Below are 27,828 nucleotides of genomic sequence, written 5' to 3'. Positions count from 1 at the left end.
CACTCATCACGTTGTACAATAACTGCTTTATTTATCTGCCTCAGACTGAAAGCAATTTGAGAACAGCAATTTGTGTCTATCTAGTTAATATCTTTATTTCCCTAGTGACATGTGACATGTATGATGTGTCTAGCACATTATGAGTTCAATAACTTTTTCTTAAATGAACAAGTGAAGACACAGAGAAGGCATGTACCTCTTAAGTAAACTAAGAGGCAGCTAGCTGACACAAGTTGACAAAGAAAATGCCAGAGTTACTAAATTAGGACAAAACCAGAAACTTGATCACTCAAATCTGAATTCATCAAAAATCCCTTTCTGACCCCCTTCATCCAAGTACTTACATATACTGGTTGTTTAACTGTCTTCCAGCCCAAGGAACCAAGGGGTATAGGACCAAACCGATGCATACCTAGCGGAAGAAAGAATGAGAACTATACTAAGAAGGCTTAAATTGCTGTAAGATCCAACAGTCTTAAGATTAACATAATTATTGTGCATAATAGAAATAATATAATGAATGTAGCTGACTCTGAGGAAGTGAATGCACTTACAAAAGGCAGTCATTAGTTTTTCAGATAATAAACTCGGAAAATAAAAAGGCCAAATGTTTAAAACCATGAAGAGCAAAGAAAAGAGGTCAAATGGCTAGACAACTAGTCTGCTCTGCAATGCTAAATGCATCGCTATGCCCAAGACTGGACTCTAGCTGCACCCATTCTAAGGAGAAACACGGAACTCTTCCTCCTTATGATACTCATCTGTTGATATGGCAACAGAACAGATGAGCTGTCTATCTAGTTAATATCTAGATGAGTTCTGCTGCTGTATCAACAGATGAGTGATACAGCACAGATAACCCAGAAAAAGGGCCTGATGGAAATATTAGTTGATATATGGTGCTGGCACAATTATTCTGCTATTTGAAACAAAGGTGAGATAATGTCTTAGTTCTCACCATAAACTAAAACAAATCCCAAGTAGTTTAAATGTTAGGTTAAAAAAGATTTTTGTTTTGTTTTGTTTGTTTGTTTTTCTTTTTTTTTAAACCATTTAAGAGTAGAAATTAGGCCGGGCACAGTGGCTCATGCCTGTAATCCCAGCACTTTGGGAGGCCAAGACGGGTGGATCACAAGGTCAGGAGTTTGAGACCAGCCTGGCCAATGCGGTGAAACCCCATCTCTACTAAAAATACAAAAATTAGCTGGGCGTGGTGGCACACACCTGTAGTCCCAGCTACTTGGGAGGCTGAGGCCAGAGAATCGCTTGAACCCGGGAGGCAGAGGTTGCAGTGAGCCAAGATCGCGCCACCGCACTCCAGCCTGGGTGTCAGAGCGCGACTCTGTCTCAAAAAAAAAAAAAAAAAAAAGAGTAGAAATTATTCACAATAGTACAATAAAGAATAAAATACTTAAAAATAAACTTTATCAAAGTGGCAAAAGACACATATGCCGAAAACCACAAAACATTGCTGAAAGCAATTAAAGGCACAATTAAATGGAAAGGCATCCCAAGTTCATGGAATGGAAGACTTAATATTGTTAGGATGTTGCTATGATTTAAATATGTTCCCTCCAAAGTTCAGATGTTGCCAATGTGATACGAACTAAGAGATAATTAGGCCATGAGGGTGCTTCCTCATGAATAGGATTAAGGCCCTCATAAAGGAGGCTTCATGCAGCATTCAGCTAGCTTGCTCTTCTCCTCTTCTGCCATGTGGGGACATAGCATTTGTCCCTTTCACCCTTCCACCTTCCACCATGTGAGCACACAGCAAGAAGGCCCTCACCAGATGACAGCACCTGGATCTTGAGATTCCCAGCCTCCAGAACTGTTGGAAATAAATTTCTCTTCTTTATAAATTACTCAACGTTTGTTGTACCCCAAAATGGACTAAGACATATGTCAATTCTACCCAAAGCAATCTCAGATTTAATGCAATCCCTATCAAAATCCCAATGGCTTTTTATTTTTGCAAAAGTACAGAAAACTCCATCCTAAAATTCATATGACATTTAAAGGGATTCCTTTAAATAGCCAAAACAATCTTGAAAAAGAACAAATTTTTGGAAGTCTCACACACTTTCTGATTTCAAAACTTACTACAAAGGCACAGTAATCAAAACAGTGTAGTGATCAAAACAGTGGCATAAAGACAAACATACAGAGCAATGGAATAGAGAAAAATAACTCTTGCATATATGGTCAAATGATTTCTGACAACAGCACCAAGACCATTCAATGGGGAAAGATAATCTTTTCAACATACTGGATAACCACATGCAAAAGAATAAAATTGGACCCTTACCTCATACCATATACAAAAACTAAGTCAAAATGGATCAAAGATCTAAACCTAAGAGCTAAAACTCTAAAACTCTTAGACAAAAACAAAAGGAGAAAGCTTCATGGCATTGGACTTGGCAACGACTCCTTAGATACAACACTAAAAGCACAGGCAACAAAAGTAAAAATAGATAAGCCTGACTACATCAAAATTAAAACTTCTGTGCATCAAAGAACACAATTAACAGAGTGAAGAGACAAACTAAAAAATGAGAGAAAATTTTACAAATCACATATCTGATAAGCATTTACTGTTCTGAATAAATAAAAAAACTCCTACAACTCAATAACAAAAAATAAACAACCCAATTTAAAAAATTAGCCAAGGACATGAACAGACATTTCTCCAAATAATAAAGTAGCCAAAAAGCACATGAAAAGATGCTCAACATCACTAATCATTAGGAAAACATAAATCAAAACCACATTGTTGCCAGGCGTGGTGGCCCATGCCTGTAATCCTAGCACTTTGGGAGGCTGGGGCAAAAAGACTGCTTGAGGCCAGGAGTTCGAGTCCAGCCCGGGCAAGAGAGCAAGACCTGTCTCTACAAAAATATACATATATTTTTAGCCAGGTGTGGTGGTACACACCTCTAGTCCCACCTATGTAGGAAACTGAGGCAAGAGGATCCCCTGAGCCCAGGAGTTCAAGGCTGCAGTGAGCTGCGATTGTATCACTGCCTAGGTGACAGAGCAAGACCCAATCTCAAAAACAAAAACAAAAAAACCACACACAATGAAATACCACCTTAGAACTATTAGGATGGCTATTATCAAAAAAAAAAAAAAACCAGAAAATAACAAATATTGACAAAGATCTGGAGAAAGTGGAAACCTTGTGCACTGTTGGTGGCAATGTAAAATGGTGCAGCCACTGTGGAATACACTATCGTGGCTTGTCGAAAAAGTAAAAATAGATATACCATATGCTACAGAATTCCACTTCTCAGTACATACACCAAATAACTGAAATCAGGGATACTTCGTACATCCATGGTCATTGCAGCATTATTCACAATAGCCAAAAGTGGGAAGGAATCCAAGTATCCATTGATGGATGGCTTATTAAACAAAATGTGGTATAGACATATCACAGAATATTATTCAGCCTTCAGTAGGAAGGAAATCACATCACGTGGTACAACAGGAATGAACCTTGAGCATATTATGCTAAGTCAAATAAGCCAGCTACGAAAAGACAAATACTGTATGATTCCACTTATATGAGGTGGTCAAATTCATAGAAACCAAAAGCAGAATGGTAGTTGCCAGGGGCTGGGGGGAAGGAGGGAACAGAGAGTTGTTTAAGGGGTACAGAATTTCAGTTTTACAAGATGAAAAAGTTCTGAGGATTAGTTGTACAACAATGTAAATATCTTAATACTACTGAACTGTACTCTTACAAATAGTTAAAAGGGTCTTAATCTTGTCTTAGTCTCAAGACTCTAAACTCCAAAGTCGCATCCAAATATTATCTAAATCAGATATAGGTAAGACTCAAGGTGTGGGTCATCCTGAGGCAAAATTCCTAACTATGAACATGTGAAACCAGACAAGTTATGTGCTTCCAAAATACAGCCGTGAGACAGGCATAAGATAGACATTCCTATTCTAAAAGGAAGACGTAAGAAAGAAGAAAGGGTAACAAGTCCCAACTAAGACCAAAACTTAGCAAGGTAAATTCTATTAGATTTTAGAATCTAGTAAAAAACACACACAATGAAACACCACCTATTAGGGTAGCTACTAAAAATCAAGAATAATCTTCTTTGCCTAGATGCATTGCCTTCTAGATTCAGAGAGGTGGTGGTTTCACCTTCAGGACCCACTGAAGCTGTAGTTCTAACTTCTAGGACCTACTGGGGCAGCAGCCCCACCCCAATAGCTCTGCTGGGCAGAGGGTCACACCTCAAAGGTTCCAGGGGGCTGTAGCCCCAAGGATCAGGCAGCTGTACCTCCAAGACTCTGGGTGGTCCCACCTCCAAGGCCTCTGACAAAGACCATGTGGTGTTTAAACTGAGGCAATGGCCCCATCCTTTGAAACCAAAGAGATAGTTCTAAACATCTCTGAACCCCTTTTGGGGTCATTCTTCCCTTTTCTTGAAGAATAGCTCAAATTCACAGCCAAATAGCTCTGTGGTCTGGTCCTGTAGGATATCAGAAGTCAAGACAGGCTTCTTTCATTCTGCCCCTTCTAATTCAAACTGGTGGTGACTTTGCTGATGTAATCTCATCTCTATTCCTGGCTTCTGCCAAGATAGCTTATTAGTTGGTGAGTCGCATCCACAATCTCTTCATCAAATGGTTGTTCAGCCACACTCTCAGTGTTCTCTTCAAAACAAGCTTGATTTGCAATATGGATAAGCTGAGAATTTTCCAAATCTTCAGGTTCTGGTTCCTTTTTGCTTAACAAGTCCTTCTTCATTTCATCTTTCTCTCTTTTTCTATTCTGTTGTAAGCAGTCAGGAGGAACCAAGGCATTTCTTCAATACTTTGTACTTAGAAATCTTCTCAGCTGAATAAACAATTTCATCACTCACGAGTTCTACCTTCCACTAGAACACACACAGATCAGCCAATTTCTTTGCCATTTTATTATATGGATCACCTTTCCTCCAGTTTCCAGTGACATATTACTCATTTCCATCTGAGACCTTACAAAAATCACACTTAACGTCCATATTTCTACCAGGTACCTCAAAACTCTTCTAGCCTCTACCTTTACATAGTTCCAAAGGCACGTTCACATTTTTAGGTATTTGCTACAGCAGCACCCCACTTCTTGGTACCAAAATCTATTTTGGTCTGCTCAGGCTACCATAACAAAATACCATAGACTGGGTGGCTTGTACAATAAAAATGTATTTTCTCACAGTTCTGGAGGCTGGCAAATTCAAGATCAAAGTGCCAGCCAGTTTGGTTCCTGATAAGGGCTCTCTTCCTGGCTTGTAGACAGCAGATTTCTTGCTGTGTCCTCACATATGGCCTTTCCTCAGTATGTGCACACAGGGAGAGAGAGATCTCTCTTTTTGCCTCTTCTTATAAGGTCACCAATCCTACTGAATTACGACCTCACCCTTATGGCCTCATTTAACCCCAATTTCCTCCAAAAGTCCTAACTCCAAATAAATTCACAATGGTGTTAAGGCTTCAACATACGAATTATGAGGGGGTGCAATTTAGCCCATAGCAGATGGGAAATTTTATACTATGTATATTTTGCCACAATTTTTTTTTAAGTAGAAATTATTACAGATGTTAGGTGGACACAAGCAACAGGGGGAAAAACAAGATAGAAACATCTAAATTGGATAAACCAATATCCAATACAATGGAATATACTCAATGGAATACTATTTAGCTATATAAAGAAATGAGCTATCAAGCTATGAAAAGAAATGAAAGAACCTTAAATGCATATTGCTAAGTGAAAGAAGTCCACCTAAAAAGGCTACATACTGCAATGATTCTAACCATATATATAATATCCTGGAAAAGGCAAAACTATAGAGACAATAAAAAGATCAGTGGTTGTCTGGGGTTGGGGGTGGGTAGGAGTGTAAGAATCAATACATATAACACAGGGGATTTTAGGATAGAGAAACTATTCCATGTGATATTCGAATATTTGCCAAGGTCACAGAGTTAGCTGGGCCAAGACTTAAACTCAAGTCTCTGACTCCCAAGTTCATGCTCTTTCCATTAATCTAAGTTGCTTCTTTTGATATGGAATATAACAAAGACTACATTGACTATGAAAATATAAACTTAGGGGAGGAAAAGGCAACTGGGAAAGAAAAAATATATCCTTAGTCTGTCAATCAGAGAAAACTGTTAGCTTGAGCAGCTTCAACTTGGTTAATCAGTATCCCTCTCTTCTACCATTAAGAAAGAATACGTACTTGCAAAAGAATTAAGGAATCTATCCTCTCTTCCAAAGATGTCCGACGGCTTTATGATAATGGCTTCTGGAAATGCATCTCTCACTACTTTCTCTCCAACAGCCTAAACAATAACCAAACAAACCTGTTTTGAGTTTAGAGACAAGTGAATAAAGCATCCATTCTTTCCACTATTAAGACATGACTTGTATTTCAAAGGCGATATTTTCCTCCAGATAAAGGTAATCATGTAATTCATAAAACTCAGTTACACAGAACTTTTAAAAAATATAATCCACAAAAATGTCCTGCACCTTACAGATTTGGTTGGGTCTCTTCCCATTTTTTTATTTTAAGGGAAGCTTACATTGAAGAAGGAGAAAAATCAAAGTAGAATTTCTTCAGCCTCCATTTTTCCTTCTATTTACAGATTCTCTGGTTTGTGTCAACCATCTAGCAGCCTGTTAGAAAAAGGACAGTATGGTGGCAGCAGGCTGCAATAATGGAAGTGTCATCAGTACCTACATATCCAAAGGAGGTTGGGGATAGAGTCACTAATCTTCCTAATCTCAATTGCTGTACCATCCTTACTTGTTATCATCTACTAGCCTCCTAGGCAAGTCTTCTTGTTCGATGAAGATATCAGCACCTAATTCAGTCTTCCTTTCTACTTCCACCACCACTGGAGGTGACATGATGTTCAAGTGGGCTTGGACTTCTCAGGTTCTTGAGCTGCTCAACTCCAACGACCTCCTCTTCCTTCCACCTCTACCACTCTTAACTTGGTTACACCACCTACTGTATCAACATCTGGAATTGCTCTTCTTCTGAGGTATTAAATGAAGACATCCTGCTCTTGGATGTCCATTTCCTACAATTTCCAGCCTGCTTGTTCTTTGTTCATCTGCTCCTGGGATACCTGTCTCTCAACCTTCTCAAGAACTCTAGTGCACTGATTCTGCTTCCCCTGTATCAACTCTTCCGACTGTTCCTGTCCTCCCCTCTGAATTCCAGATTAGGTTCCATAGACCATCTTCTCATCACTCTTTTGCCAATATTGTAAACTACCTTGTCCCTTTGTCCTTTACTCTAGCCACCAGGCAAAATTCTAATCCTAGAAGAACTCCATTGGCCTCCCTTGGGCCATGCACTCCCACTGCCTTGAGCAGCTGGCAGGAAAATAAATCAATAAAAATCATGAATTGGTACCACTATAAATTCATGCCTCCAATTTTAACCAGGCCCTCAACATTTCCCAAAAACCGTGTTTTCCTCTAATTAACTTACTTTCCCATGAGACAATTTGAAACATTTTCTATTGTATTCAAATTTCAGACATCCCTTTCTTTTCTCTTCCTTCCAGTAAATGACTCTGCCTTCTAATAAAAGAGAAAATGTAAGACAGTAGAGGAAAAACCACCTCAAGTTCTCACCACTAAATCTACAAACCCCGGTATATAAAGCACAATTTTCTCCTCCTCTCTTACCTGATGGGAGGAACAGTGCCACTTTCAATGCTTTAGAGCTCACGTCCTTTCACTTTTTCAGGAACCTGTCCAATTTACTCTCTCTTCCACATCTTCAGCCTCACTCTTTTTACCAGCATCTCCCTACCAGCATGTAAACAATGTAGATCCTCTACCTTAAAAAAAACATACCAACTCCACATCCCCCTCCAGCTTCTATCCTCTCAGTCTTTCATCTTCCTCTTGCCAGTCAAGCTACCTGAAAATGTACCTACCCTTACCATTCCCACTTCCTCAGTTCCAACTCACTCTTCACACACCCGCATTCTGGATTCTGCTCCAACCACTGCACTCAATCTATTCTTGATAAGATCACCAATAACCTCCATGTCAGTAGATCCAAGGTGACTTTACAGTTAACATTTGCTTGACTTCTCAATGGCATTCATAAGTATTCACTTCCTCCTGTGAGACTGTCTTGCCATGGCTTCCCTAGCACTGTACTCTCCTGGTTTCCCTTCTGCCTTATCATGTCCTGCTTAGTCTTTCTGTTTGATTGGTTTGGGTTTCTGCAGGTGCCTCCTTCTCTACCAGATTACTAACCATTGGTATGTTCTGGGCCCAATCTGCAACTACCTTCTCAATCTTCAGCCATCTTATCCCCTCTCATCACTTAAATTAACAACAAATGCTGGTAACTCCCACATTTCTGTCTCCAACCCAGACCTCTCTTCTGACCTCCAGGATCAGAAACCCTATATACCAGTTACCTGGAAGATTGACACACATCTGAAATGCACCTGAAATGTGAGTCCAAAACTCAATCATCTTCCGTTCTTTCAAGCAAAATAGTGCTCCTCAATCTTTGCTGCACTCAGAATTACCTAGACAGAGTTAAAAAATACTGGTGCTGAAGTTGCAACCCCAGAAATTGTTTTAATTGGTCTGGAGTACAGCCTAGGCATCAGAATTTTTAAAAGCTCCCTCAGTGGTTTTAATGTGCAACTAAGGCTAAGACTCACTGCCCTACAGCCTAGTCCCTCTCAAGCACTTCCCATCTTATTCAACAGTACTATCATCTACCCAGTGGCTTCAGTCAGTGGGCTGGACATCTTTGACTCTTCTCTCTTCCTCACCATTAACACCTCCCATTCCCTTCCAGTCATGAAATTCTGATGATTTTATGAATGTTTGGGCAGAGGCAGGCACGAGCATTCTCTCTCTTATTTTCTCTCTATTTACTACCGTAGCCACACACTATGTTAAGCAACATAGTGCTTAACACAATATGTAACACACAGTAGGTGCTTAATGAATAGTTTATCCAGTAAACTAATGTGGTGAGTCAAAAACTTGGAACCATAATCAAGGAACTCTCTTGTCCTTATCAGTATGACTCCAAACAGGCTTCCATATGGCAGAATCCAAATGTTAAGCGCACGGCCAGACACTGATATCCCTTCTGCGTCCCTGATAATGAACACGTTTCACTTAGGCTACAGACTGACTCCAAACTACAGTGGTCAGTCTCTAGGTATGGCATTTCTGGGAGTAAAAGGAGCATAAGCACTATGTGAATAGGCATCTTCCCCGGCAAATATTAATCCCTGTCATTCTGAGCCTTCACATTGCCCCTTTAAGAGTGGCACAAAACCACTACAGTGCAAGGGGTGAGAAAGAAAGATGGTCCTTTAACCATGGTAGATGACACAGGTATGATTCCTTTGGCAGAAATCTGTGATGGTTTCTGTATAATTCAATGATGCCCCAAAGAAACTTTAAGTATCTGAATGCCAATAGTAACATGGTCTAGCCAACTCCGAAGCCCCGTAGCACAGTTCCCTGCAAACAGAAGGCAATCAATCAAAACGTCAAAACATCACACACACCCCTAGTTCTGGATGCAGGGAATCAGAAAACCTTTTAATTCTACATATGTCTGTGATAAACCCTTCTCACTGAAATCATGTTTCAAATGGCCCAAGAAACTCTGGCTCTGTGAACCACTTCCCAAATCAATTTGTTACTTACCTTATTTCTCAAATATCTAGAAGAGCTTTTAATATTCGCATTCAGATGTGAAACATGAATGAATTTTTCAACTCCAGCTTCCTTGGACAGTTGAGCAATTGCTTGGGGAATCTTCACAAAAACATCCTCAAAATCAAAGTTTCTGGAAGAAAAAAAATAAAAGGATCGGTTAAGAACTCCACACACAGGATCTCAAAGCTTTACATGATAAGATGGTTTTCATAACAGTACTGAAATTCATACTACTTAAACTTTTAAACAGCAATGATTTAACTTAAAGCTAAATTTGGCCAGGTGTGGTGGCTCATGCCTGTAATCCCAGCACTTTGGGAGGCCAAGGTGGGTGAATCATTTGAGCCCAGGAGTTCAAGACCAGCCTGCGCAAAACAGTAAAACCCTGTCTCTATTTCTAAAAAAAGAAAAAACTTTTTTAATTTTTTTAAGCCAAAATTATTTTTTAAAAAAAGTTGACAGCTCTGCTGTCATTACTCTACACAATTTAAGGACTACTTTAAGTTAGAAATCCAGTATACTTCATGTTCTGCATTATCAGGGAATCCTGAGGCTGAGGCCCTTTAAAGAAACCTGGCTGTACTGGCTGCTGAAGTGTTAGGAATCACTTCTTACCCCGGGACTTTGTTTCCCGCAAGGGAAAAAAAAGAAACTAAAAACAAGTCAGTCAACAATTTCATTCGGTAACGTTAACTAAATGTTTACTCTGTACAATACACTATGTTAATCATTAGGGGGGATAAAAAGTTGAATAAGACCCCCAAGTCATCAAAGAATTTATAAAATATTTGATGAGAAGACACATATTAAAAAACTAAGTCAAATTTTAACACTAAAAAAAGAGGTGTAAACAAAGTGTTGTGGACTATAGGATTGAAACATTATTTGTTAATAAACAATCCATACAAAGAACTGTTCAAATTAGTCCTCACATCACTTCCAATTAACAATGCAGAAAAGACATCTAGAACACTGTCTACACAAGAAAAACCAAAGTTCAGCTTGCTAAACAGCAGAACAGGCAAAATCCTATTTCTTAACCCCATCCCATAGGGACTGATTCAAGTACAGGACCAACAGCAGCCACACCAATACCACCTACTGGCTTTTTATGGGCAGTACATCACACTGCTGACTTATACCAGACTTAATGTCAGCTACATCTCCTCAGGGGTGTCACTGGGTATGCAAGTGGTTGTTCAACCAACCCTTATTCACTAATTGAAAATGTCACTGTGATAGCTGGCACATAAAAGGTGCCCAGCAAAGGTCCACTAAACCCTAAGAAAGACTTAAGCAAAGAAGAAACAAGAGTCAAAGACTTACTTGGTTTCCCAGTCTCGTCCAATAAGATTGATGACCACATTGCTGTGTTGTACTACTCGTCGGATAGAATCTTTATCTCTCGCGTCCCATTCCTATAATAGCAGAAAGCAATCGGATGAAAACATAGGGGTATACCTCAGCACTCAACACTTCTGCAGCCTCCTCAATGCAAGTTTCAAAATGGGCCATCTGCTGTAGTCATAATATGGTGCCATTTCATCCAAGCTCCATTTATTACAACAGAAATGACGTCTCAGACTCCCTGCTGATTCCCTCACTCTTTCGGAGACAAACAGGTAACAGTACACTTTACTCGGGTAATCAAATGACAGAGCTAAAAAGGAGGCTATTGATTTTTAATGGAGCATATTAGTTTTTGTCCACCCAACTACTCCTTACTAAGTTTGAAAAGAAACCCAGGAAACCAAGTCTCCAATCCTGAAATACAGACAAAGAAGCAAGGATCATTAGGGAGATAGACTTTCCCTTCTTGACAGCAACCACTTACAGACTGAAGATAGGAAGAGTGTCTTTTAAAGACTAGTGTTAGTTGGGGCCATTCATGACTATTTTCTTATTTCTTTTTAATTCTTTCCTCTTTTATAACCCCAGATCTAGTAATTTCTCCATTAACAACATAAAAACAAGAGTCAAAGAGAACTACCTAAAACTTCAGGGTGAGCCAAGGGCAGGTTTCTATAAGCATTTCAATGGAAGATAACAAGTAATAAGAATTTCTTAGCACCAAATAATAAGTGCACATGCATGAGTCAGTGCAATAGGAAGGAGACAGAGCAAGAAGGGAAAAGAGAAAGAAAGTGGGGATGGAAGAGAAAGAGAGAGAACTAGGATGTCTGTTTAATTTAGGAAAGAGAAAACAAACTATAAAATCAGATTCAAGAACAAAAAGATGAAGCCCCAGCAGGAAGAACCAGTTAGGACTGATGATAGAAAGTGGGTTAAAAGACAGTCTAAACAGTGGCTTTGGAGTCAAACAGACAGGAATGCAAATCCCAGTTTGCCATATACTAACTTTGTACAAATTATCTCTTCAAACCCCATGTAAAATTAGAAAACACAACTTACCTCACAAGGTTATTATGACGATTAAGTGAAATATACATAAAATCTACAGCAGTGAGTGATGTAATAAAAGGAAACCAAATTTTCAGGGCTAAGGCCCAAGGGCACACAGTCAGGTGGGCAAACCAAGTGGACATTCAGACAGCAGATGCAATCAAAGACTAAAGAGGGGAAATCAGCACTTCACACCCCAAATAGTCCTTCTCGAAAATAAACACATAAACAAACACTAAACATATAAGTCTCTGAGTTCCCTGTGGTCTTGCTCATCCAAGCGTGCTCAGAACACAGGTCAATGCTAGACACTCAGGAAATAAATCTCTGCAGAAATAATGGAATAGATGTCATTTGGTTTAATTCCAATGGTTCAAAAGTTTTCACCTATCACTTTTTAAATACTTCAATTTTGAGGCTCTGACAAGGTGACCAACAAACTTAAGGGACAAACAACTAGGAATAAGCTAAGCTTCTGTAACTTTAATACCAAGAAGATACTTAATAGTAAGATTTTGGAGAAGAAAAACATTTTGGAAATAAGAAATTTTGATACAAGTATTATACTTAGCTTGTGAACACTGAGTCAAGAATAAATGAAAATGTGAAAATGAAATGAAAATAAATCAAAATTTAAAGGGATTACAAATAATCTGTATGAATATTACCAGAGATAGTAAGAAAGTTTAGCAAGTATTTTTTAAAAGGGAAAATGTATAACTCCATTCCTTACAGGACAACACAAGTAGGAAGTCAGCTATAAGATCAGTAGATTTAAGCATCAAGGCCCAGACAGTATCACAATCAATAGCTTGGCTGCAGGCATTTGGGGCAGCACAACTCTTTGTGGAAAGAGACTGTCCTGTGCTCCGTAGGATATTTAGCATCCCTGTGCCTGTACCTAATAACCAGGACAGCTCTCCAATCACTGTGACAATCAAAGAGTTCCATTAATCACTCCCTTAATGGCTCTCCTCTACCCTCTTTCCCCTGCCTCACCCCACTGGCAACTACTGCCCTAAAGAACCTGTAGATTAAAGAACGACAAAGGGAATGCTCAGAAAGGACTGTTCTAAGTTAAATCTATACTAAACAACCAAGTTATAAAACACCCTATTTGTGATTTTTTTATGTTTATAGAGCACTATCCGATAGAAATATAACATGAGGCACATGGGTAAAAAAGAAACAAGTAAAATTCGTTTTAATAATACATTTTATTTAACCTAATATATCCAAAATATTATTTTAATATGTAACAAATATAAAAAATTGTTAATGATGAATTGTATATTGTTTTCTTCATACTGAGTCTTTGAAATCTAGTGTATATTTTATACGTACAGCATATCTCAATTCAGACTAGCCACATTTCATGTGCTCAGTAGCCACATGTGGCCAGTGGCTACCACACTGGACAGCACAGGTCTAGAGCAGGGATTGATAAACTATAGCCCATAGGCTAAATTCAGCCTGCAGCCTCATTTTGTAAATAAAATTTTACTGAAATGCAGCCATGCCCATTTGTGTACATATTGTCTATGGCTACTTCCAGTTACAAAGGCAGAGCTGAGTAATTATGACAAAGACTCTACGACCTGCAAAGCCAGAAGTATTTACTATCTGTCTCTTCAAAGAAAAAGTTTGCCAACTGCCAATCTAGAGCTTGCATGACAAAGGAGATGCCGGAACCTAGCTGAAAGAATAACCTGGGAACAGAGGACGCCTTTGGTCCATTCTGGGAAGAAATCACTGCTTTATTATACTGCCTATCACTCCTAAAAATGATCTTAGTAATTTATATTTGTCAACTTCATTCAGTCATAAAGGCCCTTACCAGAAACAGAAGCTGGCCCAGGTCACCCATGGGACGAAGGTGCATGATGTCATATTTATCACACCGATAGGGTATGATTACCTGTGACCCCATGCGTCCTAAAAGAGAATGGATTGAAAAAAAGGATCAACATTAACATAATGTGGATATATTATACAATTGTGACTTGGTAAATATTTAAATTCTAGTATGGTATGTGAATTGATATTATATTTGACAAAAAGAATATTTTGCCATGCTAAAGATGCCATAGCTTTTCAGAGTCCCTTATTCCTATCCTAATAATTCCTATATAGGAGCATGAGTGTGCTCTTCATGTCACAACAAATAAAAATTACATACATCCAAGATAGGAGTAATTCATAATACTGTTAAAATGAAGAGAAACATAGCTCATGCTTCTCATCAGGCAATCCTGATCAATGGCAATGGAGCATATGAACTCAAGGAACTTTACTTACCAAGGTGGTTGACAACATATCGCCCCAGGAATCCTGTTGCTCCAAACACAGTGGCCACAATCCCACTGACTGAGGAACGTCCACCTTTCCCATGAGGTATGAGGGCATGATGAAGCTGGCGACAGGGTGGGCCATGACACACAGATGTGGCTATTGCAGTAATGGCAGAACCTTAAACAAAACCCCAAAGTATACAAGCATGGCAAATATTAATATTTTTAAAACTGTGAACACAAATAGCTCCTTTCCCTAAAAACTTGTAACATTATTTTGCAATCAGTACTTTAGCAATTTAAGTACCAAGGGCAATAATAAACACAAACTACTACAACACAGAATCCAGAGGACATGAGGAAATATACTCCCTACCCTATACAATGTAACTTACCTAAGAAGATAAGTCACATTTTTTAAAAAACACATTAAACAGTCACAAAGTAGGAAAGCATAAGCCTATACGGTAAAAGGAACTGAGAATATGTAATAAATGAGCAATAAATCACATTACCATGAGGAAGTATTCCTGGATAAAATGTTTTGAGAAAGGTCTTAAAGAGGAAAAAAAAAGAAAGGACAGAATCCCATGAGGAACACATCACAATGCAGAGGTAGAATGAATAAGCCTACAGCACAGGGCAACAGCAAAAGACTCTCCTGGAACAGAATCTGAAACTGGTGACTAATGAAAAATAAAGTTGATGATACTGGTCGGAAGCAGATGATTATTAGTACAGAACATTGAAAAAAAAAAGAATGCAGTTCAATAGTTCAGACTTACTATAAAACCACTGAAGAACATCACAAAAAATGATAAAAGGAGTGAAGTGCTTGAGAAAAGATATTCTGACTTTTAGAAAGTTTAACAGCAAGAGACTTGTCAAACATTCCACCATTTCTTTTTCATCGACTGAGGTTCTTGGTACTAGAATGAACCCTCAAAGTTCATGTACCAATGCTTACATCTTCTCTACAGCATGTGTGCAAAGAAATCATCTGGCTTTTGCCTGAACACCTGTGGAGTTGGGAAACTCACTACTTCCTGTAGCTGCCCATTCTGCTTTGAGCCATTCTAACAGAAAGAAAGTTCTACCACAAGGGGAATCAGTGACTGCTTCCCAGAAGTTTTTATCCCTGTGTGCCTCCAGAATGACAAAGAACAAGTCTAATCCCTCTTCTACAATTAAGTGTAGCAATTATAGCCCCACTAAATATTTTCTTCTCCAGGTTAAACATTCCCTGTCCTGTCAAATATTCTTCATATGGCAGGAATGCGAATCTCTTTTGGATACATTCCAGTTTTCAAGTTACTTCTAACTCCTTAGAATAGAATTTTAGAGTTAGCTGCTCAACTTTCATGTAAGTAGAAACAAAAAGGTTTAAAGTGCTAACGCACTTCTGCTCCAATCAACAAACTTCGGAGCTTAGCATTCGTGCTTTGTACACTTGTGAGAGGTGAAAGACACAAACAGGACTTTCTTTAGAAAATCTGTGTTTGTTTCTAGGGATGACTTTCAGGTGGCATTCTGCCCAAAGGCCATTGTTCTTCCCTATCCAAAAGTATTGAATTGGAGAAATAGCCTAGCTCACTGATAGTGACAGAAATTAAAAGTAAACATCATGGACCACACACATCATAATAACAAAATAATAACATCATATTAACAGCTAGCTTTACAGAGCTCTTGGCAGGTGTCCAGCATTATTCTAAGTGCTGCATAGGTATTATCTTTTTTAATGCTATCTTTATCACCACTTTATGGATAAGGTTAGTGACTAGCCCAAAGCACTAGTAAAGGAGATTAAAAAGCAGTCCCATGAGGTAGGAGAAAAACTCGGAAGGAAACAGAATCTAAAAATCCAAAATAAGAAACTGTTTCAAGGAGAGAATGGTTAACTTTACCAAATGCTGAAAGTGAAGTAGGAAGAGGACAGAGGACCACAGAAGCTGGAGGATGTGGCTGTAGGTGGCATAAATAAGAGCAATTTTATTGGATTAGTGGGACTGAAAGCCAGACTGGAGCAAACAAGAGAGGCTGTGAGGCAAGGAAGTAGATGAGGAGTATAGACAATCCTTCTGAGAAAGGAGAAACGGAACTAGAGAAAACAAGGACAGGAATAGGTTTGTTTGTTTGTTTTAAATATGAGTTAACATTTATGTGCTGATGGAAATGACATGATTTCCATGGTAGAGGTAGAAAATTACTGATTCAGGAAAGGGAATGAATAGTTGAGAGAGGATAAGATTGAATGCAAAGTGAAGGAACTGGCCACAGATTGGAACAGAAGGAGCTCACCCACTGTAACAAGAGAAAAGGCAAAGAATTATCACATATCAACTATTAGAGTTTATGGTGGGAAAATGACTGTTCTCATCTGATTCCTTTGATTTCTCTGTAAAGCTGAGAATGAGACAAAAGCACATGTTAGAGGTTTTAGGAAACTCGCTATGTTAAGTAATGATTATGGAGACAAGGAAACCAAATTTCCTAGAAAAATGTAGCACTGAAAATCTACTTGAGATTTGTATTCATTAATTTAAAATAAGACCAGTTAGTTTGAAGTTTTCCCTAGCCCCGTTCTCCATTGCTCAGTGGCAGGCAGCAAATTACGTGGAAAGTTTTGTTTAATCAGGGTCAATGTTTTTTACGACAATGGGAGTTGGGCTGGGGAGTTGAGGATGCATAAAAGGGAATGATAAGAGTGATGAGTAAGGAAGTGAGGACATAGGATAAGACAGGCAAAAGATGGCAGAGTCAATGAACTGGGAAGAATTACTTGAGTTGAGGAATTAATACCTCAAAGGGCTGTTAAGAGGATTAAACATACATAAACCATGTAGCACATTACCTAGAGCACATTAAGCATTCTATGAATAATAGTTGCTTTTATTACTTTGAAATTTCTCAGAAGGTAATGTCACACTAACCTCACATGGCTATTTGTTTTTTTTAATAATTATGGGCCAAGAATTATTCTAGAAACTGTGACTGTCACAGTAAAATACAAAACCCTGGCTTCATGAAGCTCACAGTTTAAAGGGTTGATGAGAATAACATATGGGCAAGCATCTGTCACAGTGCCTTGCAAATACTGGGTGCTCAATAAATATAAATTATTACTCTCTTTGGTTCCAGCCTCTCCACTTTCTTCCATTTATTATGAGTACTATTAGAAGAATGATATTCTTTATTAATTATATATTCATTATATTTCTCTGCTTAAAAACCTACATTAGTTTCCTACTGCAATACCCAAACCAATAGTCCAGACATATTTGCTTGCACACTGCATTAATTTTTTTAAGTATTTATTTAAAAAATTATATGCATGTTTATGTAGTACCAATATGATATACACATTATAAATCATACATTGCTTAGAATAGTGTGTGGCATACAGTTTAAACTACATAAGTGTTAGCTATTATTACTATAGAAAGCAATTTTTAGGAGTTCTAATATTATATTTCCACAACTTATTAGGTCCTCTTGCACAACTCCCTTTGGAGACTACCGATCTAAACTCTGCTTGGCTTTCAAAGGTCTCCATTGTCTAATCCCATCTAACACATTCGACCTCCTTTTCCACTATCCCAGATATACAGGCAGTCATTTCACTGCCTCTTGAATACCTCATGACTCCATTCTCACCCACTTGTCTTTGCCAGAGGACTTTCCAGATCACAACCGCCCTAAAGAGATCAGTGGGAGCACTACAATTCTCCACTGGTCTTCCAATCATCCCTCAGTACCTCAAATGATATTAATCTTTCCCTTTTATGATTTCCTGTGATACTTAATAGTCTTGCCACACTTAACTATATATAGTTGTCTTACACAGTTCTGTCCTATAGTGTGTGGATTATGTTACATACTAGACTTGCCTCTACAGAATTTACTCAAAAACTTACTTTACCAGACAATAACGCAGAGTGGTTAAGAACACAAGCTATGGTGTCAGTCAGAGGAAAGTAAGTTAAAAGAGAAAATTAATAAAAATACCTAGAACTGGAGATTGCAGATAGCAGGTACTCAATAAATAGTGATTACCATTCACAATCTACATTATGTCATACAATTGTAATAGTTTAACAAGAACCAACAAATGTCTTTGCAAAGACACTGTGACTACAAAACCATCCACTATAAGTGATGTGCACCACCACCTTCCCAGTGGTATGCAGGAGTTCTACCCAAGATGGAAAACAAAAAAAAAGGATCCTCTAAACACTCCTAATTCTTGCCTCAGGCTGAACATCAAGCCTATCTGTGGTGCTTTTAAAAATTTAAGGTGCAAGCAGCTAATCTCACAAATTCTGACTCAATAGCTCTACACTCAGTCCTCATTTCTAATTTTTATAAAGCTTTACGAGTGATTCTGACATGAGCCAATTTTGAAAGCAAATGATATTCTGTAACGACTAAAATACGCTAAGAAAAATACAACTTTGGGGGTTTGATTGGAATATGTTTGTGGAAGAGTAGAGGGTGACAATGATGAAGTGTAACCGTATTTCTAATTTCCTTGCTTTTTAGTGAGTGGAAGGACAAATGTATGTTTTCAGTTTGAGGAGTGGGAGCAGATCCAATCAGAACAGAAGGGAAACTAAATAATGCTAACAAATTCTAACATAGCCTTCATTCTTCACTTTCCTTTCCACCAAGCTCCTGATTCCTCTCTCCTCAAACATCACTCTCTCCCCCAGACCCCAACGCACTTTGCCGAACACATTCTACATCCGTAGAGACGCTTTTGGGTAAAAGGATGCTTTTATAAATATTAGCTCTTTTAATCTTATCAGAGACTCCCTGGTATTGTAATATTATCATTTCCATTGTGCTCATATGAATTGAGACCCATTAAGGGTTTGCACAAGGTCATAAAGTCAATCTAAGAAAACCTCTCGCCACTAGCCTTTTTTCCCTCCCTTACACATTTCTCCCCCCGCCCCATACAAATATTTCTCATAACCCTAAACCCTTACAACCATATCAGAATTCTGATTCTCTCGATCCCTAACGTGTCCCCCGCATTCTCCTCTTCGCTTACAGCTGCTTAAGATCTTTTGTCCCCTCCCAAGGTGGTGCACAATTGAATATGTGAGCCGGGGAAGCGGAAAGCGAAAGGAGAAACCAGAGTGAGGCAGCTCCAAACCTAGAGAAACCAGAGTGTGCCTAGGAAGTTGGCGTGACCGCTGCAGCACGGTGCCACTTCCAAAACCTTAAATCCCCGTCTCGGAATCCCGAACAGGGGCCGCCGTTCCCGGTAACACTTACGTGACATTGACAGGACCCGGACAACCCGGGATTGTGCGGCAGCCGCCATCTTTTCCCACAATCCCCCACGACAGCACTCCCGGCTGACTACGGCTGCTAAGCTGGGTCAAAACTTACCTTTCTCGCCTGTCTGCGCAAGCGCTAACCAAGAAAGGACGGTTTCTGGTAGATTGTTGGTTAAGAAGAAAGCTGGGAAAGTGAAGGAGGGGGGGGAAGAAAGGAAGTGAAAAGACTTTGGCTGTTGGAATCTCAGATCTGGAATAGGCTGTATAGGCTATTTATAATCTCTAATTGCCGAGGAACCTGAAGTTCAGAGTTAACCAGTGACTGACTCAGGACATGCAAAATGGCAAGACCCGAGGTAGAAGAGCTCACCTTTCCTGACTCTCAGTTTCCTGTTCCCTGAAAATGTAAGCTAAGCTGGCAGCCCTGGTGAGTCCGGAGGAAGAAGGAGGCGTAGCCCTCCGCGCTCAGGGGATCCAGGGCCCAGGAGAGAGAAAAAGGGGGACAAGAACGAGGGGAAAAGTGGAGAAGAGAAACCAAAATAGGGTGTGTCCCAAGTAAATAAATGTACGTCGAGCCCGCCAAGCACATTCTCTCATAGGGACCCTTGCGCCTGCTGTTCGCGTTTCCTGGGATGCACACTCAGGTGTCTGCACCAGCTCAAGTCTCTGCTCAAAAGTGACCTCTTCGGATAAAACTTCTCTGACCATCCTATCCAAGGTGGTAATTATTCCACCAATTTTTGGTTTAAGTTTATATACCAAAGCACTTATCACCAACTAGCATATGAATCTAGGAGTTCTTAACTAGAAGTGTGATTCATGAGTGGGCTTCGGGAAATCTGTGAACTTCCTCAAATATTATGTAAATTTAGTGGCCATGTGTGCCATCTGAACATCTGTCTAAGGAGAAACTGCAGATGGCTCTCTCTAGCGCAATGGCTTGTAATTTTTTCTTTAACTGTGGTCACCTTTGAGAATCTGCATTCTTCTACAAAGAGCCATCTAGAAACTGAGGAAATTCCAGGTTAGACTAAGCGCTTGGATTTTAAAATACTTTATTCTGGTCAACCTCTCCAGATTCCTGGGTAGGAGACGGCAACCAGTGATCCTGTGAAACATACCTTAGGCTTATCAGAAAACCACCTAGTTTGGGGAGGGCGGGTTCTTTCTAGACTTGGTAATCCTTCCAGTGCTTTGTTTTTTCAGGAAAAGTATGTGTTTCTGGGATAGACAAAAAGGCCTGTGATGAGTAGGGATGTAGAAGTTACTTATTACTAGGCTTGAAATCTTGGCTGTTTCCACTCTATCTTACCCCTACTGTTTACTGAAGTGTCGCCTAACAAATTGAATTGGAAGAGAGAAAAAAACCTTGAATTTCATCGGAGAAGCTTAGTAGTAACGCTACACTGTCATATTTCTTGGCCTTATCCTATGTTCACTTAACACAATTTGCTAATACTTGATTTTGGGACCAATATGGATACTAACATACTTTCCTTGTTCGGATCAACAGATCCTGACTGTCATCAGCAACCTGCTAACTCCTGTATAACACTGCCAATTATATAATTTAAAATCTCTAAGTTAAACACTGCCTCATGTTCTCAGTTCTAGTTTCAAGGTTGCATGGTGTAATTAAAAGAACACTGACTTTTTTTTTTTTTTCAGAGATGGGATCTTACTGTATTGCCCAGGCTTGTCTCAAATTCCTGGGCTCAAGACCTCTCACCTTGGCCTCCAAAAGTGCTGGGATTACAGGCATGAGTCACTGTGCCCAACTGAAAGAACACCGATTTTTAACACCTAGAATACTAGATCCCATTCCCAGTTTTATCAGTCGTTAGTTGTGACCTGGACAAGTTTCTACACTTCTCTAACAGGGTAAATAAAACCTACCCTGGTACCTCAAAAGGTTATTATGGGAATCGGGTGACATAATGGATGCAAAGATGCTTTGTCATCTGTAAAGTGCTATATGTAGGTCCATGCAGTACTATTCAAATACCACTGAAGTATCAAAATCATAGAATGTTAGAGCTGGAAGAGATTTTAGGAGCTCAGCAAGCCCCATTATTTCAAAGACGAAGAGGCCAGGTGCGGTGGCTCATGCCTGTAATCCCAGCACTTTGGGAGGTCGAGGCAGGCGGATCACTTGAGGTCAGGAGTTCGAGACCAGCTTGGCCAACATAGTGAAACCCAGCCTCTACTAAAAATACAAAAATTAGCCGTGTGTGGTGGTGTGCACCTGTAATCCCAGTTACTCGGGAGGCTGAGGCACAAGAATCACTTGAACATGGGAAGCGGAGGTTGCAGTGAGCCGAGATGGTGCCACTGTGCTCCAGCCTGGGCGAGAGTTGAGACTCTGTCTCAAAAAAAAGAAAAAAGAAACTGAGATATATTGACAAATATAATTTGACTAGTAGGTGCACTTTCTGTGAAAAGAATACAAAAGCTCTTGAGACAATATAAAAGATCATCAATGGATAAATAACTTTTTTTTTTCAAGTCTCACTCTGTCACCCAGGCTGGAGTGCAATGGTGCTATCTCTGCTCACTGCAACTTCCGCCTCCCAGGTTCAAGCAATTCTCCTGCCTCAGTCTCCCGAGTAGCTGGGATTACAAGCATGTACCACCATGCCTGGCTAATTTTTTTGTATTTTTAGTAGAGACAGGGTTCTGCCATGTTGGCCAGGCTGGTCCTGAACTCCTGACCTCTAGTGATCCGCCTGCCTCAGCCTCCCAAAGTGCTGGCATTACAGACATGAGCCACTGTGCCCAGCGATAAATAACTTTTTTGAAGGAACCCTGTGATAAACCAGTCGCTTTTGAATCTGTTGCAATTTTCATCATTATCTCGTGGCCATGCTTGGAAGTTCTTTTTGCTCCATGGAAACTATATACTAGTCCTATATTTAATCATTAATTACAGAGTAGCTGAGGTAACATTTTCAGAGAATGTAGTAATAAAGCATAGAAAGAGTAGCTAACCAAATGCCTCTTGGTCTGATTTTTCCCACTACAGTTTCTCAGGTCAGGCATTGCAAATGATAAAATAGGGTTATTGTATTTCTGAGCATCTAAGACAAATTATAACCCAGAGATGGTCAGTTTAGGCAAAATATCCTAAAAATAATTTTTTTACAGAAGGCAAGATGCTTATAAATAAGAAGAGTCCTGGCTGGATCTGACAAAATGAAGTGATTCCATGGGATATGCATAAAATTCAGACCCTCAATTCTTTTATTTCTCATTCTCCTCTGCAGTCCTCTAGATTTGTTAATACATAATACTTACTCTGCTGCTTTAACTGGAATCCATTGGCAAAATGTCCCCTTCCCGTATTCCCCCGCCTATATTAAACACTCTAAAGCAGAGGTCCCCAACTCTCAGGCCATGGACTGGTACCAGTCCATGGTCTGTTAGAACCTGGCCACACAGCAGGTAAATGGTGAGCAAGTGAGCAAAGCTGAGTTCCACCTCCTGTCAGATCAGTGGTGGCATTAGATTCTCATAGGAGCTTGAACCCTATTGTGGAAAGTGTACGTTGTGCACTCCTTATGAGAATCTAGTGCCTGATGATCTGTCGCTGTCTCCCACCATCCCCAGATGAGACCATCTAGTTGCAGGAAGACAGGACTCCCACTGATTCTATATTGTGGCATAATAGTAGAAATAAAGTGCACAACAAATGTAATGTGCTTGAATCATCCAGAAACCATACTCCCACCCCACTCCCATCTGTGGAAAAATTGTCTTTCACAAAACTGGTCCCTGGTGTGAAAAAGTTTGGGGACCACTGCTCTAAAGAGAGAATTAATCAGAATAAAGCCCAGTCCTTCTAAACTAAACATCAGCCCCTTGGAGTATATCTTCACCCCTCCTCTTTGTCCTTTTGACCATTCATTTTCTGGTAGCCTCACTACTGTTGCTATAGAGACAGTGATATCACCAATTGTGATTCTGATGTCACTCTCCGATCCCAGCAAGGGGGAGGTACATGGAAGGCCACAGGAAGAAACAAGATCTTGAGCTAAGCAAGAACATCCCAGCATCTTCACTGACTTTAAAAGTATATTCTGGAGTCTTCCGTGGTTCACTATTCCAGTACTACAGAGGTAGGTAATCTTACTGGACTGATAAAACAGCCCATTTTCTGATCCTCTGTGGTTGGAAGGGAGAATTCAGTGACAAGTGATAGGAAAATTGTTATGTTCAACCTAGCGTTGTTCTTCTGTCCAGCCGATTTTTTTTTTTTTTGTTTGAGATGGAGTCTCACTCTGTTGCCCAGCTGGAGTGCAGTGCTGCAATCTCGGCTCACTGCAACCTCCACCTCCTGGATTCAAGTGATTCCTCTGCCTCAGACTCCCGAGTAGCTGAGATTACAGGCATCCACCATCTCACCTGGCTAATTTTTTGTATTTTTAGTAGAGACAGGTTTTCGCCATGTTGGCCAGGCTGGTCTCAAACTCCTGACCTCAAGTGATCCCCTCCACTTCGGCCTCCCAAAGTATTGGGATAACAGGTGTGAGTCACCATGCCTGGCCTGCTCAGCCAATTTTAATTTTACCTGTGAGTCCTCTGGAAATAAGGACCTGTGAACCTCTCCTTCAGCAGCTTTAAAGTCAAACCTACCATCTTTGCTGCTGACGTTGTGATTTTGTTACAGATTTGACAAGATCTCCTCAGCTATCCTTTTGGAGACATGAGGGGCCTTACTTCCTGCTTCCCCATTTGATAGAGTAGAAGCTTGACTACCTACTGACTTTTCCTATTCATTGTGTGGCCATTCCTAAATTTATTTTCTTTCCAGTGCCCCAAGAGCAAAATAGAACTGGTATAACCCTGAGTCCAATTCTCATACACTTTTATCTTCTCACTGTTATTTCTGAAGTCTTGGTTAGACAACAGAACTGGGAAAGGGCAGGATATCTATAGCTATGTGGTGAAAGTATCTATACTAACAGGGACTAGAAGAAGAAGCTATTACTTAGGGAAGGTAAAAATAAAGACTTTCCACCGGAAAGCTTAACAATGAATGGTGCCATTGACACACACACACACACACACAAATCTTTATTTAAAGAAAATCGATTGAAACTCTGATTTAATCAGCAACCAAGTTTACTGAGCTTCTACGATGTAGCAGGCACTTACAGAAAGGAAGGCAGTAAAAGAAAACGGATATAAGAAACATAATCTTCCCTCTCAAAACTAGTAATAAAACCTGGTTGAATGAACCTCAAAACTCGATCAAGTACTTAGCAACCCTGCAAGAACTTTGCTTATGCTTTCGCTTCTGCAGTCTGAGTTTTTACATGAGTTTAGGAACCTTGGGTAAACAGGAGCCTCTCACTTAAAATGGATACAGGAGAAAACTGCCTTGAGATAGAGCTGTGGTCTAGAATATAACGACCATAACCAAGCCCCTATGTTGCTTATGCCCTTCATGACTGGCATTCAGATTTGCACTCCTCCTCAACTTGAAGTAATCATCACATTGACATTTTTGAGAAACATTTTAGTCCAATCCTTCTACTGGCCATGGGAAAATTTCACAGCTGCCAGAATGTTATCAGGGCTGGAATATCTAAAGGAATGTATCTGCTGATTCTAGTATTTCCTTTCTGAGCCTCAATATCCTAATCTATAAGCTGAGAGTATTAGAAAACATGGTTTCTGAGGTCCATTTATCTTTAATAGATAACACAAAGTATCATTTTCTCTTTTTTTTTCTACCCTAACTCCAGGATATTATTTACCAGCTTTTAAACTTATAGCAATTTATGAATCCATTCACTGACTTCATTAAAATCTTTAGATCTTCCTTCTTTTCCACTTTTATTATGAGAAACATTGATTTAGAAATCTGAATGTCGTTATCATTAATAAGTATTAAAGTACCTCTTTATAGATGCTGTCATCTAGGACAGACAGGAAGTTTTAAAAGTCCAAAACAAGCTTCATGATGCAGATAAACCCACTCATAGGACCTAGAAAATAGAATTAAAACATTAGAATATATTTAAGTGAAGTGTTTGCTGAATATATTTGACTAGTAGTTATGCTTTCATGAAAAAAATACAAAAGCACTTTTAAGATGTTGATTTATTTGTACTAGTGGAATAGGAAGGTCTGTTAGTAAGTCATTGAGTAAGTCTGTGCAGTGAACGTATCTCCCAAAAGAGTCAAGCTTCAAGAAGTCTTGAATATATGGATTACCACCATAGTAAATTTGAGCAAGCCGTCTCTTTTTTTGTCCTTGGATTCTCCAATCCAAAAGAAAAAATGAACTATCTGAAAATGGGCAGACTGTGCATATTCATTCTTCCAGCAGATAATTATTGAGCTCCAATTTTAAGATACTAGCTACTATGAGGCATACCAAGATGAATAGGAAAATGCCTCTCCCCTTATGAAGTCACCCAGTAAAGAAAATGAAATATATGGGAGCAATTAAAATACTAGATAGAATGTACACGTTGAAACAAAATATGATGGAAACTTCAATGAGGGAGCAATCACATTCATTAGGTATCTAGAAAATATTTCATGGATGGGGTAGCCCTTGACCTGGGCTAAAAAGTAAGGGTAGAATTTAGAGAGCCATTACTGGGGGGCTGGGTGGATATTCAAGAAGAGAGTACAGTGCCCTAATGTCTTCCACTGAAATGTCTTAGTAGAACTAAAACAAGGAAGTTAATTAATCTGGAAGATATCTATGAACTCCCTTTATAACTTGAGGGTGTGTATTTCTCTCAAGTCCTCAAAGATGCTTGCAAAGTGTTTTGAGTTCCATAAATTCAGGGTGCTTATTCTTCATTCCAGCTATTTTTCTTCCAACTTCCTATTCAAGCAAATTTAAAATTAAGCTAAAAATTTTTAGGGTCTTCGTTGTTTGAAAAGACTGTATAGCAATGATTTGAAAGTGAGGAATAACAATAGTCATTTAAGAAATCATTGGCCCAAAAGTGCAACCTTTTTGTCATCTTGGAACTGCTAGACTGCATCAAGAATAAGATGTGCGCTCATGAAATTTGAATGTCATTTTGAGCTCATTACTTAAATGCACACGTGAAAAATAATAAGTCAAAAACATTATTGGGTAATAAGAGCAATAAGTTCCATCTGTAAAATTAGTCATTTTTATCTGTGTCTTTCCATTGCAGATTCCTTATATTACATGGCAGGAGGGGGGTAAACTAAGGGATAGTGAAGACAACAATAAATTAATCAAGAGCTTTCCTCATATCTCAGAACCTATCCTCTGTAAAAGTAAGTGATCACATAATTTCTGTACTTTTTGTACATAATTGTTAGCATTTTAATTATATATAGCTTAAATAAAGCAATAGATCCTATTGATTTTGTCACAATTTTCTACTAGAAGTAACTCATTTGGATGAAATATACACAGAAGATTAAGAGATTGTGTTTCCGGCTCTCACTTGTACTATCAATAATCTAGGACAACCTGCTTCCGAGTCTTCCAATTCTTTGGCCAAATAATAGTAGCATTCATTGTTTTCTTTATAGTAATGATGCAAGCATAAGAACATTTCTATGTGTGTATGTTTATACAGAGGACATTACAGAGTTTAACTTCAAGGCATTAACAACTTCCTTGTTAAGATAACAAAACATTAACATAAGATACCAAAGAAAATTAGGAAATCTGGCCGGGTGCAGTGGCCCACACCTGCAGGCCAAGGCTGGCGGATCACTTGAGGTCAGGAGTTCGAGACCAGCCTGGCCAACATGGTGAAACCCTGTCCCTACTAAAAATACAAAAATTAGCCAGATGTGGAGCGCCTGGTGTAGTCCCAACTACTTGGGAGGCTGAGGCAGGTAATCATCACATGAACATTTTTGAGGAACATTTTAATCCAGTCCTTCTATTGGCCATGGGAAAACTTCACAGCTTCCAGGATGTTAGCAGGGCTGGAATATCTAAAGGAATTAGATACTCCCTGGGAAGGCGGAGGTTGCGGTGAGCATCCTGGGAGGCAGATGTTGCAGTGAGCCGAGATCGCGCCTGTACACTCCAACCTGGCCAACAGAGTGAGACTTTGTCACAAAAAAAAAAAAAAAAAAAAAAAAAAAGGAAGTTAGA

At 39.3% G+C, this 27,828-nt stretch overlaps 2 protein-coding genes across 6 annotated transcripts in view; one reads left to right on the top strand and one right to left on the bottom strand.

Moving 5' to 3' along the window:
* The window catches only part of NDUFA9 (NADH:ubiquinone oxidoreductase subunit A9), a 41,466-nt gene extending 21,693 nt beyond the window's left edge, over nucleotides 1–19,773 (bottom strand). Inside the window, exons 1-7 of the mRNA NM_001279701.2 lie at nucleotides 19,714–19,773; nucleotides 14,438–14,608; nucleotides 13,977–14,074; nucleotides 11,063–11,154; nucleotides 9,725–9,866; nucleotides 6,249–6,351; nucleotides 345–412 (exon numbers count right to left, since the gene is read on the bottom strand). Of these exons, the coding sequence (NP_001266630.2) occupies nucleotides 345–412; nucleotides 6,249–6,351; nucleotides 9,725–9,866; nucleotides 11,063–11,154; nucleotides 13,977–14,074; nucleotides 14,438–14,608; nucleotides 19,714–19,762 (723 nt within the window). The 5' untranslated portion in view covers nucleotides 19,763–19,773. The remainder of the gene's footprint in view (nucleotides 1–344; nucleotides 413–6,248; nucleotides 6,352–9,724; nucleotides 9,867–11,062; nucleotides 11,155–13,976; nucleotides 14,075–14,437; nucleotides 14,609–19,713) is intronic.
* A 60-nt stretch (nucleotides 19,774–19,833) lies between these two features.
* AKAP3 (A-kinase anchoring protein 3) overlaps nucleotides 19,834–27,828 on the top strand; it is a 34,094-nt gene continuing 26,099 nt past the window's right edge. The window contains exons 1-4 of one of the 5 annotated variants that reach the window (XM_055357829.2): nucleotides 19,834–20,436; nucleotides 21,387–21,599; nucleotides 23,702–23,833; nucleotides 26,885–26,990. The gene's annotated coding sequence lies outside the window, so the exon portion shown is untranslated. The remainder of the gene's footprint in view (nucleotides 20,437–21,386; nucleotides 21,600–23,701; nucleotides 23,834–26,884; nucleotides 26,991–27,828) is intronic. The other 4 variants (XM_055357831.2, XM_019038599.4, XM_004052531.5 and 1 more) reach the window with 4 other exon arrangements.

This window comes from Gorilla gorilla, chromosome 10 (assembly GCF_029281585.2).
Source record: "Gorilla gorilla gorilla isolate KB3781 chromosome 10, NHGRI_mGorGor1-v2.1_pri, whole genome shotgun sequence".
NCBI classification, from domain to species: Eukaryota; Metazoa; Chordata; class Mammalia; order Primates; family Hominidae; genus Gorilla; species Gorilla gorilla.
Note: the sequence above shows the minus strand (reverse complement) of the source record. Positions and strands in the feature narration are given on the sequence as shown.